Source organism: Salmo salar, chromosome ssa04 (assembly GCF_905237065.1).
Source record: "Salmo salar chromosome ssa04, Ssal_v3.1, whole genome shotgun sequence".
Taxonomy (NCBI): domain Eukaryota; kingdom Metazoa; phylum Chordata; class Actinopteri; order Salmoniformes; family Salmonidae; genus Salmo; species Salmo salar.
The window spans coordinates 58,958,886-58,978,684 of record NC_059445.1 but is presented as its reverse complement, the minus strand read 5'-3'; the positions used below and the strand labels follow the sequence as shown (position 1 = coordinate 58,978,684).

General features: G+C 46.4%; 1 protein-coding gene across 3 annotated transcripts in view; it reads left to right on the top strand.

Annotated features, from left to right (window-relative positions):
* Positions 1–19,799, top strand: part of LOC106603483 (drebrin) — a 110,862-nt gene that overhangs the window by 65,183 nt on the left and 25,880 nt on the right. For all 3 annotated transcript variants that reach the window (XM_014197241.2, XM_014197242.2, XM_014197240.2), the window contains exons 2-3: positions 16,256–16,311; positions 17,858–17,970. In XM_014197241.2, the coding sequence (XP_014052716.1) occupies positions 16,256–16,311; positions 17,858–17,970 (169 nt within the window). The remainder of the gene's footprint in view (positions 1–16,255; positions 16,312–17,857; positions 17,971–19,799) is intronic.

Here is a 19,799-nt window from a genome sequence, read left to right as displayed (position 1 = left end):
TGTGTGTGTGTGTGTGTGTGTGTGTGTGTGTGTGTGTGTGTGTGTGTGTGTGTGTGTGCGCGTGTGTGCGTGTGTGTGTGTGTGTGCGCGAGCGTGCGTGCGTGCTTTTTAATCTTGGTTCTGAGATAACAAAGAGTTGTTATGTAGAGTATGTTCTGGTCTGACTGCTGACGTCTCATTGTGGTACAGTACAGCCTGAGAACTTCTTCCACTGCCATCATCAAGTAGACAGCAAAGCTAATGATTTTGACATACATATTAATTATTTCATTCTCAATATGCGTTTCTCTCAAGATGAAATTAATAAAGTATGTTTAGCTGGTGTGAAGAAGTCTTCCTGGATTGTTGGTATGTTGAGGTAATATATTTAGACTGGACCAGGCTTGTGCTTTTGTCTCATTTTTATGGCAAAAAAGTTAGCTACCTATTTAGTCATGAAATATTTGACACTCTGTACTTCTGGAAAAACTCTTTGTTTGGACTCCCAATATCTCTCCAAGCCATGGACGGTAATGTTGTGTTTGCTTTGGCCATTAGGATTCAGAGCCAGAGTGGGGCGTTGAACTTCACTTTGATCAAATCAAATGTTATTTGTCACATGTGCCGAATACAACAGGTGTGGACCTTATAGTGAAATGCTTCCTTACAAGCCCTTAACCAACGATGCAGTTTTTTAAAAAATACCTAAAAAATAAATACAAATAAAAGTAACAAATAATTAAAGAACAGCAGTAAAATAACAATAGCGAGGCTATATACAGGGGGTACCAGTACAGAGTCAATGTGTGGGGGTACAGGTTAGTCGAAGTAATTGAGGTAATATGTACATGTAGGTAGAGTTATTAAAGTGACTATGCATAGATAATAACAGAGTAGCAGCGGGGTGGGGGGGCAGTGCAAATAGTCTTGGTAGCCATTTGATTAGATGTTCAGGAGTCTTATGGCTCTGTTTTGCTGAAACATAATAAATAGTTGGTGTGCCTGATCTGAATATGGGGCAGCGTGAGTGTGGCTGTGTGGCTTTACTGTACATGTGCTTGTTTTGATGAGGGTCAGATGGTGTGTGTGTGTGTGTGTGTGTGTGTGTGTGTGTGTGTGTGTGTGTGTGTGTGTGTGTGTGTGTGTGTGTGTGTGTGGGTGTGTATGTGTGTGTGTGCATCTGTGTTTGCGTGCGTGAGCGTGTGTGTGCTTGTGCGTGCGTGCGTGAGCGTGTGAACATATGTGAACGCAAGTGTGTTTGTGTGTCATTGAACTTCACTTTGACCAGCAGTCTCCAACACACCCTTGGGGACATTGTAGCTCTTCCCTGAGGGGAGGAACCAAATAACACTAACACTTGCCCTGATGTCCCCTTTGCCTCAGGAAGATTCAACATACAGTTGAAGTCGGAAGTTTACATACACCTTAGCCAAATACATTTAAACTCAGTTTTTCACAATTCCTGACATTTAATCCTAGTAAAAATGCCCTGTCTTTGTCAGTTAGGATCACCACTTTATTTTAAGAATGTGAAATGTCAGAATAATAGTAGAGAGAATTATTTATTTCAGCTTTCATTTCTTTCATCACATTCCCAGTGGGTCAGAAGATTACATACATTCAATTAGTATTTGGTAGCATTGCCTTTAAATTGTTTAACTTGGGTCAAACGTTTCGGGTAGCCTTCCACAAGCTTCCAACAATAAGTTGGGTGAATTTTGTCCCATTCCTCCTGACAGAGTTGGTGTAAATGAGTCAGGTTTGTAGGCCTCCTTGCTCGCGCATGCTTTTTCAGTTCTGCCCACAATCTTTCTATAGGATTGAGGTCAGGGATTTGTGATGGCCACTCCAATAACTTGACTTTGTTGTCCTTAAGCCATTTTGCCACAACTTTAGAAGTATGCTTGGGGTCATTGTCCATTTGGAAGACCCATTTGTGACCAAGCTTTAACTTCCTGACTGATGTCTTGAGATGTTGCTTCAATATATCCACATAATTTCCCTTCCTCATGATGCCATCTATTTGTGAAGTGCACCAGTCCCTCCTCCAGCAAAGTACCCCCACAACATGATGCTGCCACCCCACGTGCTTCACGGTTGGGATGGTGTTCTTTGGCTTGCAAGCCTCCCCCTGTTTCCTCCAAACATAACGATGGTCATTATGGCCAAACAGTTCTATTTTTGTTTCATCAGACCAGAGGACATTTCTCCAAAAAGTATGATCTTTGTCCCCATGTGCAGTTGCAAACCGTAGTCTGGCTTTTTTATGGCAGTTTTGGAGCAGTGGCTTCTTCCTTGCTGAGCGGCCTTTCAGGTTATGTCGATATAGGACTCGTTTTACTGTGGATATAGATACTTTTGTACCTGTTTCCTCCAACATCTTCACAAGGTCCTTTGCTGTTGTTCTGAGATTGATTTGCACTTTTCGCACCAAAGTATGTTCATCTCTAGGAGACAGAACGCGTCTCCTTCCTAAGCGGTATGAAGGCTGCGTGGTCCCATGGTGTTAATACTTGCGTACTTGTCACGACCGTCATATGAATAATTGGACCAAGGTGCAGCGTGAGTAGAGTTCCACATTTTAATAATAGTGAAACTTCCAAAACAACAAAGATATAATGATTGTGAAATACGTAGTGCACATAGGCACTCATACAAAACAATATCCTACATAGCAGGTGGGAAAAAGGACGCACTAAGTATGGTCCCCAATTAGAGGTAACGGTTATCAGCTGCCTCTTATTGGGAACCATACACACCCACCAACATAGAAATATAATACCTAGAAACCCCCCTAGTCACGCTCTGACCTAAAACACCATAGAGAACCCCCGAGGGCTCTCTATGGTCAGGGCGTGACAGTACCCCCCCCTAAAGGTGCGGACTCCGACCGCAAAACCTGAAACTAGATGGGGAGGGTTAGCGTGGGCAACTAGCGTCGGTGGCGGCTCCGGTGCGGGACGTAGCACACGCTCAGACCACGGATCTGGCCATGGAGCCGGGCTGAACGCCGTGGAAGGCTCCATGGCCAGATCAGAGGAAGGCTCCGGCCATGGAGCGAGACTGGATGCCGTACCTGGACTGGGCACCGGCGCAGAGGAAGGCTCTGGCCATGGAGCGGGACTGGACGCCGTGCCTTTACTGGGCACCGGCACAGAGGAAGGCTCCGGCCATGGAGCGGGACAGGACGCTGTGCCTGGACTGAGCACCGGCGCAGAGGAAGGCCTCGGCCATGGAGTGGGACTGGACGCCATGCCTGGACTGAGCACCGGCGCAGAAGAAGGCTCCGGCCATGGAGCGGGACTGGACGCCGTGCCTGGACTGAGCACCGGCGCAGAGGAAGGCTCCGGCCATGGAGCGGGACTGGACGCCATGCCTGGACTGGGCATCGGCGCAGTGGAAGGCTCCAGCCATGGCACCGCCGCAGGAAGCTCTGTGCCGTGGACCGTCACTGGAAGCTTCACTATCATTAAAATGTGGAACTCTACTCACGCTGCGCCTTGGTCCAATTATTCATATGACGGTTGTGACAAGTACGCAAGTATAAACACTGGAAGCTTCGGGCCGTGGACCGTCACTGGAAGCTCTGGACTGTGAACCATTGCTGGAAGCTCTGGACTGTGAACCATCGCTGGAGGTTCCATTTTACATTTACATTTTAGTCATTTAGCAGACGCTCTTATCCAGAGCGACTTACAGTAGAGAGCATACATTTTTTTTATTACATTTTTTTAAATACAGGCCCCCTGTGGGAATCGAACCCACAACCCTGGCGTTGCAAGCGCCATGCTCAACCAACTGAGCTACAGTGGGTTCCAGCCTGTAGACCTTCGCTGGAGACTCCGGATTGTACACACGCACTGGTGGACGAGTGCGTGGAGCCGGCACAGGACGTACCGGCCTGGTGCGTGGAGCCGGCACAGGTTGCACCGGACTGATGACACGCTCCTCAGGGCGAGTGCAGGGAGCCGGCACTGGACGTACCGGTCTGGGAAGGCGCACTGGAGGTGTGGTGCGTGGCGCCGGCACAGGTTGCACCGGACTGGTGACACACTCTTCAGGGCAAGTGTGGGGAGCCGGCACAGGTTGCAACGGACTGATGACACGCTCCTCGGGGCGAGTGCGGGGAGCCAGCACAGGACGTACCGGGCTGGGAAGCCGTACTGGAGGCCTGGTGCGTGGAGCCGGCACAGGTTGCACTGGACTGATGACACACTCCTCAGGGCGAGTGCGGGGAGCCGGCACAGGACGTACCGGGCTGGGGAGGCGCACTGTAGGCCTGGTGCGTGGAGCCGGCACAGGTTGCAATGGACTGATGACACGCTCCTCAAAACGCCTGCACTGCAGCATACTCCTAGCCAACATCTCTCTCCGATATCCTTCCTCAAACTGCTCTATCGACTCCCAGACAGTCTCTGGCTCTCGGCTCGGCCGACCGCCCCTTATGCCCCCCCCAAAAAGAATCTTGGGGTTGCCCTTGGGTTGTTTGTGGCAACGGACCCCGGCGTCGTCGCTGTCCTCCTTTACTCCTCGGCAACTCCCGCGAAGGAAGGGTCTCGCATCCACCTAGTATCTCTTCCCATGACCAACTCTCTCCTTCACCTCCTGGGCACGCTGCTTGGTCCTGTCTAGGTGGGATATTCTGTCATGACCGTTGTATGAATAATTGGACCAAGGCGCAGCGTGAGTAGAGTTCCACATTTTAATGATAGTGAAACTTCCCAAACAACAAAGATATAACGATCGTGAAATACGTAGCGCACATAGGCACTTATACAAAACAATATCCCACATTGCAGGTGGGAAAAAGGACACACTCAGTATGATGAAACTTCCGACTTCAACTGTAAATGTAAAGCCCTCCCATAGAGACCCACTCACTGTGATTGACAGCTGAGGTGCCCCTGGGATCAACCTGTTAATACACACAATCAGTGTTCCAATCTCAAAATTCCTCCCCATCCAAAAGGATATGAACTCGCTGAGCCAGTGCTAGTCAGCCACACAGTTACATTTACATTTTACATTTAAGTCATTTAGCAGACGCTCTTATCCAGAGCGACTTACAAATTGGTGCATTCATCTTATGATATCCAGTGGAACAACCACTTTACAATAGTGCATCTAAATGTTTTAGGAGGGGGGGGTTAGAAGGATTACTTTATCCTATCCTAGGTATTCCTTAAAGAGGTGGGGTTTCAGGTGTCTCCGGAAGGTGGTGATTGACTCCGCTGTCCTGGCGTCGTGAGGGAGCTTGTTCCACCATAGGGGTGCCAGAGCAGCGAATAGTTTTGACTGGGCTGAGCGGGAACTGTGCTTCCTCAGAGGTAGGGGGGCCAGCAGGCCAGAGGTGGATGAGCGCAGTGCCCTTGTTTGGGTGTAGGGACTGATCAGAGCCTGAAGGTACGGAGGTGCTGCATGGTCTTGTAGTGGATGCGAGCTTCAACTGGAAGCCAGTGGAGAGAGCGGAGGAGCGGGGTGACGTGAGAGAACTTGGGAAGGTTGAACACCAGACGGGCTGCGGCGTTCTGGATGAGTTGTAGGGGTTTAATGGCACAGGCAGGGAGCCCAGCCAACAGCGAGTTGCAGTAATCCAGACGGGAGATGACAAGTGCCTGGATTAGGACCTGTGCCGCTTCCTGTGTGAGGCAGGGTCGTACTCTGCGAATGTTGTAGAGCATGAACCTACAGGAGAGGTTCAGCTTGAGGTGGTGATCCGTCATCCACACTGATATGTCTGCCAGACATGCAGAGATGCGATGCGCCACCTGGTTATCAGAAGGGGGAAAGGAGAAGATTAATTGTGTGTCGTCTGCATAGCAATGATACTAGAGACCATGTGAGGATATGACAGAGCCAAGTGACTTGGTGTATAGCGAGAATAGGAGAGGGCCTAGAACAGAGCCCTGGGGGACACCAGTGGTGAGAGCACGTGGTGCGGAGACAGATTCTCGCCACGCCACCTGGTAGGAGCGACCTGTCAGGTAGGACGCAATCCAAGCGTGGGCCACGCCGGAGATGCCCAACTCGGAGAGGGTGGAGAGGAGGATCTGGTGGTTCACAGTATCAAAGGCAGCAGATAGGTCTAGAAGGATGAGAGCAGAGGAGAGAGAGTTAGCTTTAGCAGTGCGGAGAGCCTCCGTGACACAGAGAAGAGCAGTCTCAGTTGAATGACCAGTCTTGAAACCTGACTGATTTGGATCAAGAAGGTCATTCTGTTAGAACTCCTCCACCTATATGACCCATCTTATGACCCATCTGTCACCAATGGGAGTGCCGTGTCGTGACTATCATTAATGTGTTTGACTGTTATTTTATAAAATAATTACATACCACATTCAATTATTACGTGATTAAATTAATCATATAACAATTAATTAAATAGTAATCTGGGTCACCACGGGAAAAGTTATTTAATGAGTTACTATCTCCCGACTAAACTCTTAAGATATAAATATCTCTTTCATCAGTCACAGTCAATTCATTCATTCTTTTTTACCTTATCAGTCTCATTCTGAATGTTGCAAAACTCTTGGATATCTGCACGAACCCTAGAATAAATGATGAACCAGCAATATACAAATTGGCGTAATTATTTATGTACTAACTAACTAAATAATCACACAGAATTACATAAACACACAAACAGGATACCTTACACATTGATTACTACACAATGCAATGAAAAGTCCCTAGTGGACTAAACCAATATGACGGCCTGAACACAAAATGGCGGATTCAAAAGAGAGGGAAAGGTAGAGCCAAAGGAATTCCACTATCGTACATACAGCTGATAACTATCCTCATGGAAATGCGAATACTTTGCACATGAACGGCCGCTCATTTGAAAGAATTGCAGTGTGCATATTTACGTCTGTATGTCTTTGCTGTCTCTCTGTTGACAACGCTCGATCCATCTACGGGGAGTAATTAGACAGAAAGTCTCTGGTTGTGTAAGTTTCTGGTTGTCCAACAGAGGTCACCATGTCCTTTGTAGCTGCAGCTTCTCTGTCTCGGAGTGTCTGTTAGACCGAATCTTCCAGAGGAGGTGTTCGTTAGAATGGATCTTTCAGAGTACCACCCGGTGGTTCTCTGTCGAGTTTACTAGACAAAAGTACTTAACCTCTATGGGACCGGCGGGACGAATTCGTCCCACCTACGTAACAGCCAGTTGAATCCTGTGGCGCGATTTTATTCTGAGTAGATAGCCCGGCATCACAGGGCTAGCTATTTAGACACCCGGCAAGTTTAGCCTTCACCAAAATCCCATTTACTATAACAAAAATGGTCTTACCTTTCCTGTTCTTCGTCAGAATGCACTCCCAGGACTGCTACTTCAATAACAAATGTTGGTTTGGTCCAAAATAATCCATCGTTATATCCGAATAGCGGCGTTTTGTTCGTGCGTTCAAGACACTATCTGAAAGGGTAAATAAGGGTCGCGCGCATGGCGCAATTCGTGACAAAAAAAATCTAAATATTCCATTACCGTACTTCGAAGCATGTCAACCGCTGTTTAAAATCCATTTTTATGCCATTTTTCTCGTAAAAAAGCGATAATATTCCGACCGGGAATGTCCATTTAGCTAAACAGAGGAAAGAAAACAAAGCTTTCGGTCGACGCGGGCACGAGCCTGAGTCTCGCAGTACTGTAACCAGCCACTACCCAAACGCGCTACTTTGTTTCAGCCAGAGCCTGCAAAGCCACGATTCAACTTTTTGCCGCCTTCTGAGACCCTATGGCAGCCGTAGGAAGTGTCACGGGACAGCTAAGATCCTCACTCTTCAATAAACAGAGACAAGAAGAACGACACCTTGTCAGACAGGCCACTTCCTGCATGAAATCTTCTCAGGTTTTTGCCTGCCATATGAGTTCTGTTATACTCACAGACACCATTCAAACAGTTTTAGAAACTTTAGGGTGTTTTCTATCCAAAGCCAATACTTATATGCATATTCTAGTTACTGGGCAGGAGTAGTAACCAGATTAAATCGGGTACGTTTTTTATCCAGCCGTGTCAATACTGCCCCCTATCCCCAACAGGTTTACCTCTCTGGGCCAGTGGGACGTTTGCGTCCCACCCTATTCAAAGCCAGTGGAATCGCGTGGCGCGAAATACAAATACCTCAAAAATGCTATAACTTCAATTTCTCAAACATATGACTATTTTACACCATTTGAAAGATAAGACTCTCGTTAATCTAACCACATTGTCCGATTTCAAAAAGGCTTTACAGCGAAAGCAAAACATTAGATTATGTCAGGAGAGTACCCAGCCAAAAATAATCACACTGCCATTTTCAAAGGAAGCATATATGTCACAAAAACCAAAACCACAGCTAAATGCAGCACTAACCTTTGATGATCTTCATCAGATGACACTCCTAGGACATTATGTTATACAATACATGCATGTTTTGTTCAATCAAGTTCATATTTATATCAAAAACCAGCTTTTTATATTAGCATGTGATGTTCAGAACTAGCATACCCACCGAAAACTTCCGGTGAATTTACTAAATTACTCATGATAAACGTTGACAAAATACATAACAATTATTTTAAGAATTATAGATACAGAACTCCTTTATGCAAACGCTATGTCAGATTTTAAAATAGCTTTTCGGCAAAAGCACATTTTGCAATATTTTGAGTACATAGCTCAGCCATCACGGCTAGCTAATTTGACACCCACCAAGTTTGGCACTCACCAAACTCAGATTTACTATAAGAAAAATTGGATTACCTTTGCTGTTCTTCGTCAGAATGCACTCCCAGGACTTCTACTTCAATAACAAATGTTGGTTTGGTTCCAAATAATCCATAGTTATATCCAAATACCTCCGTTTTGTTCGTGCGTTCAGGTCACTATCCGAAGGGTAACGCGTGAGCCCATTTCGTGACAAAAAAAATCGAAATATTCCATTACCGTACTTAGAAGCATGTCAAACGCTGTTTAAAATCAATTTTTATGCTATTTTTCTCGTAAAATAGCGATAATATTCCAACCGGACAACGTTTTATTAATTCAAAGAGAGAAAGAAAAAAATGCCGAAGTCTCGTGAATGCGCATCTCCAGTGTCACTGTCCCCAGGCAGGCCACTTACAAACTCTGCTGCTGTACTTTGCCCAGAGACAGGAGACACGTCATTCCGCTTTCTAAAGGCTTTAGAGAGCCAATGGAAGCCTTAGAAAGTGTCACGTAACAGCACAGATGCTGTAATTTTGAGAGAGATGCAACAGAAGGACAACAAATTGTCAGACAGGGCACTTCCTGCATGGAATCTTCTCAGGTTTTGGCCTGCCATATGAGTTCTGTTATACTCACAGACACCATTCAAACAGTTTTAGAAACTTTAGGGTGTTTTCTATCCAAAGCCAATAATTATATGCATATTCTAGTTACTGGGCAGGAGTAGTAACCAGATTAAATCGGGTACGTTTTTTATCCAGCCGTGTCAATACTGCCCCCTATCCCCAACAGGTTAACCTCTCTGGGCCAGTGGGACGTTTGCGTCCCACCCTATTCAACAGCCAGTGGAATCGCGTGGCGCGAAATACAAATACCTCAAAAATGTATTAACTTCAATTTCTCAAACATATGACTATTTTACACCATTTGAAAGATAAGGCTCTCGTTAATCTAACCACATTGTCCGATTTCAAAAAGGCTTTACAGCGAAAGCAAAAGATTAGATTATGTCAGGAGAGTACCCAGCAAAAAATAATCACACAGCCATTTTCAAAGGAAGCATATATGTCACAAAACCCAAAACCACAGCTAAATGCAGCACTAATCTTTGATGATCTTCATCAGATGACACTCCTAGGACATTATGTTATACAATACATGCATGTTTTGTTCAATCAAGTTCATATTTATATCAAAAACCAGCTTTTTATATTAGCATGTGATGTTCAGAACTAGCATACCCACCGAAAACTTCCGGTGAATTTACTAAATTACTCATGATAAACGTTGACAAAATACATAACAATTATTTTAAGAATTATAGATACAGAACTCCTTTATGCAAACGCTATGTCAGATTTTAAAATAGCTTTTCGGCAAAAGCACATTTTGCAATATTTTGAGTACATAGCTCAGCCATCACGGCTAGCTAATTTGACACCCACCAAGTTTGGGACAACCTAATCTCAGAATTACTATTAGAAGAATTGGATTACCTTTGCTGTTCTTCATCAGAATGCACTCCCAGGACTTCTCCTTCAACAACAAATGTTGTTTTGGTTCCAAATAATCCATAGTTATATCCAAATACCTCCGTTTTGTTCGTGCGTTCAGGTCACTATCCGAAGGGTAACGCGTGAGCCCATTTCGTGACAAAAAAAATCGAAATATTCCATTACCGTACTTAGAAGCATGTCAAACGCTGTTTAAAATCAATTTTTATGCTATTTTTCTCGTAAAATAGCGATAATATTCCAACCGGACAACGTTTTATTAATTCAAAGAGAGAAAGAAAAAAATGCCGAAGTCTCGTGAATGCGCATCTCCAGTGTCACTGTCCCCAGGCAGGCCACTTACAAACTCTGCTGCTGTACTTTGCCCAGAGACAGGAGACACGTCATTCCGCTTTCTAAAGGCTTTAGAGAGCCAATGGAAGCCTTAGAAAGTGTCACGTAACAGCACAGATGCTGTAATTTTGAGAGAGATGCAACAGAAGGACAACAAATTGTCAGACAGGGCACTTCCTGCATGGAATCTTCTCAGGTTTTGGCCTGCCATATGAGTTCTGTTATACTCACAGACACCATTCAAACAGTTTTAGAAACTTTAGAGTGTTTTCTATCCAAATCTACTAATTATATGCATATTCTCGTTTCTGGGCAAGAGTAGTAACCAGTTTAAATCGGGTACGTTTTTTATCCGGCCGTGAAAATACTGCCCCCTAGCCCCAACAGGTTAAACAGCTGCAGACTGAATGTTCCTGTGTAGTCTTCAGAGTTTCTAACCATTTCGTACCTTTCAGCTCACGCTGTCGGTCACGTTGGTCTAATATAGAGCTTGAACCATTTTACACAACCGTAGCAACCCGGCAATGTACTGGCCTCTAGAGATTTAAATTCCTACCATTTCAACGTGCAGCCACACTACACGTTTTTCTGGTCTCGTAGATTCTAGCCATTCGTGACGTCCGGTTCAACACCGTCCGCCTGCTTGGTCTAATATGTTAATTCTTCACGAGGGGTTTTATGCACTCTGGCAAAAGTGGCATTCCATGACGCCAACATAATGTCTGTGCTCACGTGGGTGTGGTCACTGACTGGTTAAAACGTTATATGAAAAACAATTATCTAATTTGGAAGGCTAACATCACGTTACGTCTTCTCACAAATAGTTTCATATTTAATCATATAAGTTCCACAACATTTAGATGTGAATCTGATAACTGGGACGTATACATTTGTAGAGGTACAGTTATTTAGTTATACCGTCCTTCATGATATCACAAAACAACAACTGTTGGACATGTTATTCTTTAAATACCCATGGACCATTCCCAATGTTTGGATTCTAGAAATATTGTTTCATTATCCAGCCTTTTGATGTTGGCGTTTTGACGGGAGGAATCTCCTTGTAACAAAATGTTTCTTTCACCTCCATCCTGCAGAGCCATAAAGCAGAGTTTCTACAAGGTATTTAGGACCGTCATAAAACAGCCAACTTCACCCCTCTCCCCCTCTGTGGGAGAGAGAGGGCGCTGTAGAGCGGACCCACTGTAACCTGATCCTTCGGATCCTCACAGGAGAGTCATGACAGGAGGTACATGTATTTGGGCTGAGCCACCCGACCTCATTTTAGGAAAAACAACCTGGCTCAGTCCCCTTTTATTGCTTTGTGTGTGTGTGTGTGTGTGCATGTGTACGTGCGTGCGTGCGTGCGTTTGTGTGTGTGTGTGTGTGTACGTGCATGTGTACGTGCGTGTGTTTGTGTGTGTGTGTGGACATTAGAGCAGGTTTCAACATACGAAACCTTTTATTAAAGCAAGATGTGGCGTCTGTATTGGATTCTTTTGTCTCTGCCGGCCGCTTCGGGTGGTGTTTAGGAAACGTTGACTCACCTTCCTAGAAGGGAAAAGCTTTGTCATGACAAACAGCCCTGATTGGACACCATGACCCTCCGAGAGCCAATCAGATTAGTTGTTTGTGCTGGGGCGAGCGTCGGTGTGATCATTGATGACATGGTTCAGAAATGAGTTGCGGGGGGTTCGAATGAAACCTATTTGACTGCTGACGGCCTGATTGGTCTGTCTTCCTCTCTTCTTCTCCTCTGATACCATTGATCTCTCGCTCCATCTCTCCATCTCTCTCTCTCCCTCCATCTACAGCATTATTAGCAGAGAGGACACTGAGAGACTCACACTAATAGGCTATCTGCTGGGTTTTCCACAGTGTTTCAGCTCTCTATCTACCATCTCTATTAGTTTCTAATTTCCTGTCTCTGCCCCATCTTCATCGTATCCCTTTCTCTGTTTCTATTTCTTGTTCACATTCTCTGCCCCCCCTCCCCCCTGGAGTCTTGTTTTCTTGTTTTTACTCCTCCTCTCTGATATTGAAGTGTAATTGGTCTATAGTGAGGGACTCTCAGTCCCAGCCCGCTCATTCCCTCTTTCCACCCTGGGAGACAATAGAAGAGGCCCCCAGCACCCTCGCTCTCACTCCCGCACCCTTCTCACTTGCATTCTCTCACTCCTTCACCCCCGCTCCCATGCATTCTCTCACCCCTACTCCCCTGCGTTCTCTCACTCTCTCACCCCTCTCACCTGCATTCTCTCACACCCTCACCCCCGCTCCTCTGCATTCTCTCACTCCTTCACACCCGCTCCCATGCATTCTCTCACCCCCGCTCCCCTGCGTTCTCTCACACCCTCACCCCCAATCCCCTGCGTTCTCTCACACCCTCACCCGCGCTCCCCTGCATTCTCTCACACCCTCACCCTCACCCCCGCTCCCCTGCATTCTCTCACACCCTCACCCCCGCTCCCCTGCATTCTCTCACACCCTCACTCCAGCTCCCATGCGTTCTCTCACTCCCTCACTCCAGCTCCGATGCATCCACTGACATACTTTGACCCTCCCCCTCTCTCCCTTTTCCTCTACATCTACTTACCCTTCTCTCTTCACCATCCACATACCCCCTCACCCCCACCCCCCTCTCTCATTTGGACACCCTTCTGAACCCCTCCCTCCTATTCGCCCCTCCCCCACATGTCGCTCTCTCCATCTCTCTCCCCCTCAGCAGTAGCCCCATGCCTGCTGTATGCCATGCAGTCTCTCTCTCTCTCTCTCTCTCTCTCTCCAGGCCCAGTGACATAGGCTCCACAGAGCAGAGCTGTTTCTAGGTCATGCCAGTCTTTTATGAATAATAAAAGGAGTCTGCTTTAAAGGGAATTATTTATAGTGCTACACGTGAACTAGCTTACACATTCTCTCTCTCGCTTTCTCTACCTCCAATTTCTGTCTCCATCTTTCTTTCGCTCTCTCTCTCTCCATGTCTATCTTTCTCTTTCACCCCTATCTTTCTCTTTCTTCCTCCCCCACTCTCTCTCACTCTCTCTCTCTCTCTCGCTCTCTCTCTCTCTCTCTCTCTCGCTCTCTGACTCTTCCTCTCTCTTTCTGTCTCTTCCTCCCCCACTCTCTCTCTCTCTCCCCGTATCTCTCTTATTTACTCTCTCTCTCCATTGTCACCCCGCATCCCAGTCTCCTCTCAGCTCATTGGCCCGGGTGTGTCCCAGACAGACTGTAGATGAGCTACTGGGTGTGGTGGGCTGGGGTGGGGAGAGGAGAGGGGGATGGGGAGGGTTAGGTTAGGCCAGCCAGAGAGAGGCCTGCTTAAAAATATCCCTGCTCTGCTATAGCTGCCTTATGTGGATGGAAATTGATACAAAGTAAGGAGACTGAAGGATGGCTTGAATACAACAGGCTTAATGATCTTTAAACAGTACTTGTATGGCTTCAATAATGTAAGAGGGAAAAGTGTAGGGGGAGTAAGTTAAATCTCAGTAAGACAAAAAATAATGGTGTTCCAAAAAAGGTGCAGTCGCCAGGACCACAAATACAAATTCCATCTAGACACCGTTGCCCTAGAGCACACAAAAACTATACATGCCTCAGTCTAAACATCAGCGCCACAGGTAACTTCCAAAAAGCTTTGAATGAGCTAAGAGACAAGGCAAGAAGGGCCTTCTATGCCATCAAAAGGAACAGAAAATTTGACATACCAATTAGGATCTGGCTAAAAATATTTGAATCAGTTGTAGAACCCATTGCCCTTTATGGTTGTGAGGTCTGGGGTCTGCTCACCAACCAAGATTTCACAAAATGGGACAAACACCAAATTGAGACAATGCAGAATTCTGCAAAAATATCCAAAAATAAGCGATTTCCAAACCTTCCATAACAAAGCCATCACCTACAGAGAGAAGAACGTGGAGAAGAGTCCCCTAAGCAAGCTGGTCCTGGAGCTCTGTTCACAAACACAAACACACCCCACAGAGCCCCAGGACAGCAACACAATTACACCCAACCAAATCATGAGAAAACAAAAAGATTATTACTTGACACATTGGAAATAATTAACAAAAAAACATAGCAAACTAGAATGCTATTTGGCCCTAAACAGAGAGTACTCAGTGGCAGAATACCTGACCACTGTGACTGACCCAAACTTAAGGAAAGCTTTGACTATGTACAGACTCAGTGAGCATAGCCTTGCTATTGAGAAAAGTCACCGTAGTCAGACCTGGCTCTCAAGAGAAGACAGGCTATGTGCACACTGCCCACGAAATGAGGTGGAAACTGAGCTGCACTTCCTAACCTCCTGACAAATGTATGACCATATTAGAGACACATATTTCCCTCAGACTACACAGATCCACAAAGAATGAAAACAAACCCAATTTTGATAAACTCCCATATCTACTGGGTGAAATACCACAGTGTGCCATCACAGCAGCAAGATTTGTGACCTGTTGCCACAAGGAAAGGGCAACCAGTGAAGAACAAACACCATTGTAAATACAACCCATATTTATGTTTATTAATTTTCCCTTTTGTACTTTAAATATTTGCACATCGTTACAACACTATATAGACATAATATGACATTTGAAATGTTTTTATTCTTTTGGAACTTCTGTGAGTGTAATGTTTACTGTTAATTTTTATTGTTTATTTTACTTTTGTTTATTTTTTATTTCAATCACTTTGGCAATGTCCCATGCCAATAAAGCCCTTACATTGAAATTGAAATGGAATTGAGAGAGAGAGAGAGAGAGAGAGAGAGAGAACCCTGCAGAGATGAGGAGAGAAAGGACAGCCGGTCTGAGAGACAGGACCGTTAAGGCCTGTACGGCTGGAGACCGAGGGAGAGAGGGAAGGAGATTGGAGACACAAGGGGATGAGGGGATGAAGAGAAACAGAGAGGGATTGAGACAGTCCTTCTGATGGAAGCCTCATGGCTGGCTGAACAGATACTACAGTACAGTATAAAGGAAGGTCAACCAGATTCACCTGGAAATGTAGGATGTAATCCCACTCACCTTCATTCACCCCTTGCCCGTGTGTGTACGTGTATTAGTACTTGTGTACGTGTGTGCATTATTACTAGAGTGCTGGTATGCGATGGTCCCGCTATAATCCAGGCGGAAGAGAGACTGTATTCCCACAGTCATTAATTAAACATGTTTATAATCTGCTTATTGTCTCACGTGTGCACATATCTACCTACACACACACACATCTCTCTCTCTCTGTAGAATTCTGGGTAATAGAGTCTCACTGCATTGCTCTATTCAGATAATAATTCTATGTCTCTATCTCCTGTCATTGTCTTCAGAATGGGAACAATAATACCAGCAGTTTAGCCTGAGTACATATCTATCTAATGCCGTAAAACTAGCAGAATGAATTGAAAAGGGATTCTAAAGCTAGTTCATTGCTCCAGGCGTTACATTTTTACACAGCTAAGTAAAAAGATGATGCCATTGTCTCTCCTATCCACTCCTCGGGACTAACAGCACCCGTGAACTGGTGTGTAGAGTATTGGCCTTGAGTGGAGCGCATTCCAACCCGTACCCCCTCCCTCTTCCTCCCCTTGCTCATATAGTTACCACTGTATGAATGTTAAATATAATCATACTGGAGAAAATTCTGGTGAAAGATAGTATGGCTGTTATGCTTGGATGCTGTGTTGTTCTGGAGTCTAATTGTCTGACGGTCTCTCTCTCTCTCTGTGTTTCTCTCATGCAGGGCCTTGTTCTCATATGAGGGCAACAGCAATGATTTGACCCTGGCATCATCAGGAGGTAAGCAAACTCCACCAGGAAATCTGAAGATGATTGATTGTTGTTCTGGTTTGTTTGTTTAAACTGTACTCTCTGTGCCTCTTGCATTGATAACATGTATTGAGATGGGGAAAAGAGCCTGCAACTGACTACTACTGGCTGTTTGGAGGGGAAATGTGGCAGTAGAGGGCATACTCATTAGCTTTGAGGCCTCCATTGAAGGTGACAGCCAGCCATTGTTGTCGGTGTGAACAATCACATGAAAAGGAAATGATGTTTTGTTAAGATGCTAACTATTCCATCAGGAAGGCATAATCATTATTACATTTTTGTACATTTGACATTTTAGTCATTAAGTCATTTACAGGAGCAATTAGGGTTAAGTTTTTTACCTAGTCGGCTCGAGGATTTAAACCAGTGATCTTTCGGTTGCTGGTCCAACCCTCCAAACTGCTACGCAAAGTTGATGACTATGCCTGTTAATAAAAGTGATCCATATTTCATATAGCAGTGCACGCATCTCCTCTCACTGCTCTGTTAATCATGTCTGCGAGACCAGCTTGGCCTGGTCTTGTGAGATCCACTATTAGTGGAGGGTTGGAACCTGGAAAAGCTCTGGGATACACAGCATCCCACACACAAAGCATGATTTATTGCCATGCCTATGATTGTGGTGAGGCAGACCTATCAGTCATCCTATTGGTGTAGAGTAAGTGGAGTGGACGGGCTGGACCAGTGAGACCTGACTCTGATTGGACAGATGGGGTTTGGAGTGTGTTTGTGAGTGTGTGATGGCATTGGTGGCAGCTCTGTTCACTTGCGTTGGAGCAGTCAGGTGTGAGTGTGGGCGTCTGTCTCAGGGGTCATCATGACCCTGTTCAGGACGCAGGTGTGTGTTTATGTGTCTGCACTCTAGTCCCCCTCCTACTTTACCCAACCACAGTCAGCGGTCCCTCCATCTCAATACCTTTACCATCGATGAGATTTTAATGTTTCAGCAGCTCATTGGAAGTTGCCTATTTACATTGGACATAAGCCTGCAATGCTACCAGACTGCAGCTCTCCTCAGTGTAAGTCATGAAGGAAATGCATCGGCCCACCAACCAGCCAGAACTATCAATATCAAGCTATTGAATGATTATATTGGATGGTAACGGTAAGGATCATATAGGGCAGACAGCTGCCTATGGTGAGACGTGAAGTGAAATAGAATGTGAGCTATCGTACAACCTGGCTGGTTCCACCAGGCCAGTTTGTGCCTGGAGCAGTATACCGTAGGAGAGCTGAACTGTGAGTCACTGAAGAGCACTGGGCCACACACATCATGTGGAGGAGGACAGAGCCTGTGTCAGTGTGGAACGGTCAGATCAGCCTTGAGAGTGGTAGTGATGTGTTTTTCTGTAAACACTCTACCTCTCATTCTTCTCATCAGTTGTTTCTCCCTTCCTCCTATTCCACCTTCCTCTCCCTCTCCTCGTCTTCCTCCTTTCCTCCTACTCTCCTTACCCCTCCTCTCTCTCCCCCTCTTCTCCTCCTCCTCCCTCCTCCTCCTCCCCTCCTCCTCTAGCTGGAGGTCTAGCAGAGATCACAGTGACCTTTGATAATGGCCGGGTCATGTACGGCTTCTGCAGCCTGAAGGAGCCCACGGCCGTACTGCCGCGCTACGTCCTCATCAATTGGGTGAGTGTGTGTGTGTGTGTGTGTGTGTGTGTGTGTGTGTGTGTGTGTGTGTGTGTGTGTGTGTGTGTGTGTGTGTGTGTGTGTGTGTGTGTGCGCATGTGTGTGTTAGTACAGTATATGTATGTCTATAAATGTGTGTTAGTACAGTATACTGTATGTATGTCTATAAATGTGTGCTAGTACAGTATATGTATGTCTATAAATGTGTGTTAGTACAGTAAACTGTATGTATGTCTATAAATGTGTTAGTACAGTAAACTGTATGTATGTCTATAAATGTGTGTTAGTACAGTATACTGTATGTATGTCTATAAATGTGTTAGTACAGTATACTGTATGTATGTCTATAAATGTGTGTTAGTAGAGTATACTGTATGTATGTCTATAAATGTGTGTTAGTACAGTATATGTATGTCTACAAATGTGTGTGTACAGTACATGTGTAACTAGCTGTGTATGCCTCTATAGGTAAACTGTCAGTGTGTTTCCATTCAGTCTTCCCTCCCTCCTGTCAGTGTGTGTCCATTCAGTCCTCCCTCCCTCCTGTCAGTGTGTGTCCATTCAGTCCTCCCTCCCTCCTGTCAGTGTGTTTCCATTCAGTCCTCCCTCCCTCCTGTCAGTGTGTTTCCATTCAGTCCTCCCTCCCTCCTGTCAGTGTGTGTCCATTCAGTCCTCCCTCCCTCCCTCCCTCCTGTCAGTGTGTTTACCATTCAGTCCTCCCTCCCTCCCTCCTGTCAGTGTGTGTCCATTCAGTCCTCCCTCCCTCCCTCCTGTCAGTGTGTTTCCATTCACTCCTCCCTCCCTCCTGTCAGTGTGTGTCCATTCAGTCCTCCCTCCCTCCCTCCCTCCCTCCCTCCCTCCCTCCCTCCCTCCCTCCCTCCCTCCCTCCCTCCCTCCTGTCAGTGTGTGTCCATTCAGTCCTCCCTCCCTCCTGTCAGTGTGTTTCCATTCAGTCCTCCCTCCCTCCTGTCAGTGTGTGTCCATTCAGTCCTCCCTCCCTCCTGTCAGTGTGTTTCCATTCAGTCCTCCCTCCCTCCTGTCAGTGTGTGTCCATTCAGTCCTCCCTCCCTCCCTCCCTCCCTCCCTCCCTCCCTCCCTCCCTCCCTCCCTCCCTCCCTCCCTCCCTCCCTCCCTCCCTCCCTCCCTCCCTCCTGTCAGTGTGTGTCCATTCAGTCCTCCCTCCCTCCTGTCAGTGTGTTTCCATTCAGTCCTCCCTCCCTCCTGTCAGTGTGTGTGCATTCAGTCCTCCCTCCCTCCCTCCTGTCAGTGTGTGTCCATTCAGTCCTCCCTCCCTCCCTCCCTCCCTCCCTCCCTCCCTCCCTCCCTCCCTCCCTCCCTCCCTCCCTCCCTCCCTCCCTCCCTCCCTCCCTCCCTCCCTCCCTCCCTCCTGTCAGTGTGTGTCCATTCAGTCCTCCCTCCCTCCTGTCAGTGTGTGTCCATTCAGTCCTCCCTCCCTCCCTCCCTCCCTCCCTCCCTCCCTCCCTCCCTCCCTCCCTCCCTCCCTCCGTCCCTCCCTCCCTCCCTCCCTCCCTCCCTCCCTCCTCCCTCCCTCCCTCCCTCCCTCCTGTCAGTGTGTGTCCATTCAGCCCAGTGAAACTCAGGCAGTCTGAGACAGTCTAATGGGCTTACTGTGTCTATTGTTGTGACAGGCCCAGACATCCCCTCTGGCTACTGGTCTCTGTCACATTTTAGGATGACTCTAGAGTGAGATTTGGGGTCTCTTGTCCATTATTACAAACCTCCATTTTGGGTTTATTGTAGTTCTCAGGCACTGCAGTCGCCCATCAACCCCTCCCAAAAAGAAAACAGAAAATATATGTTTCCTGTGG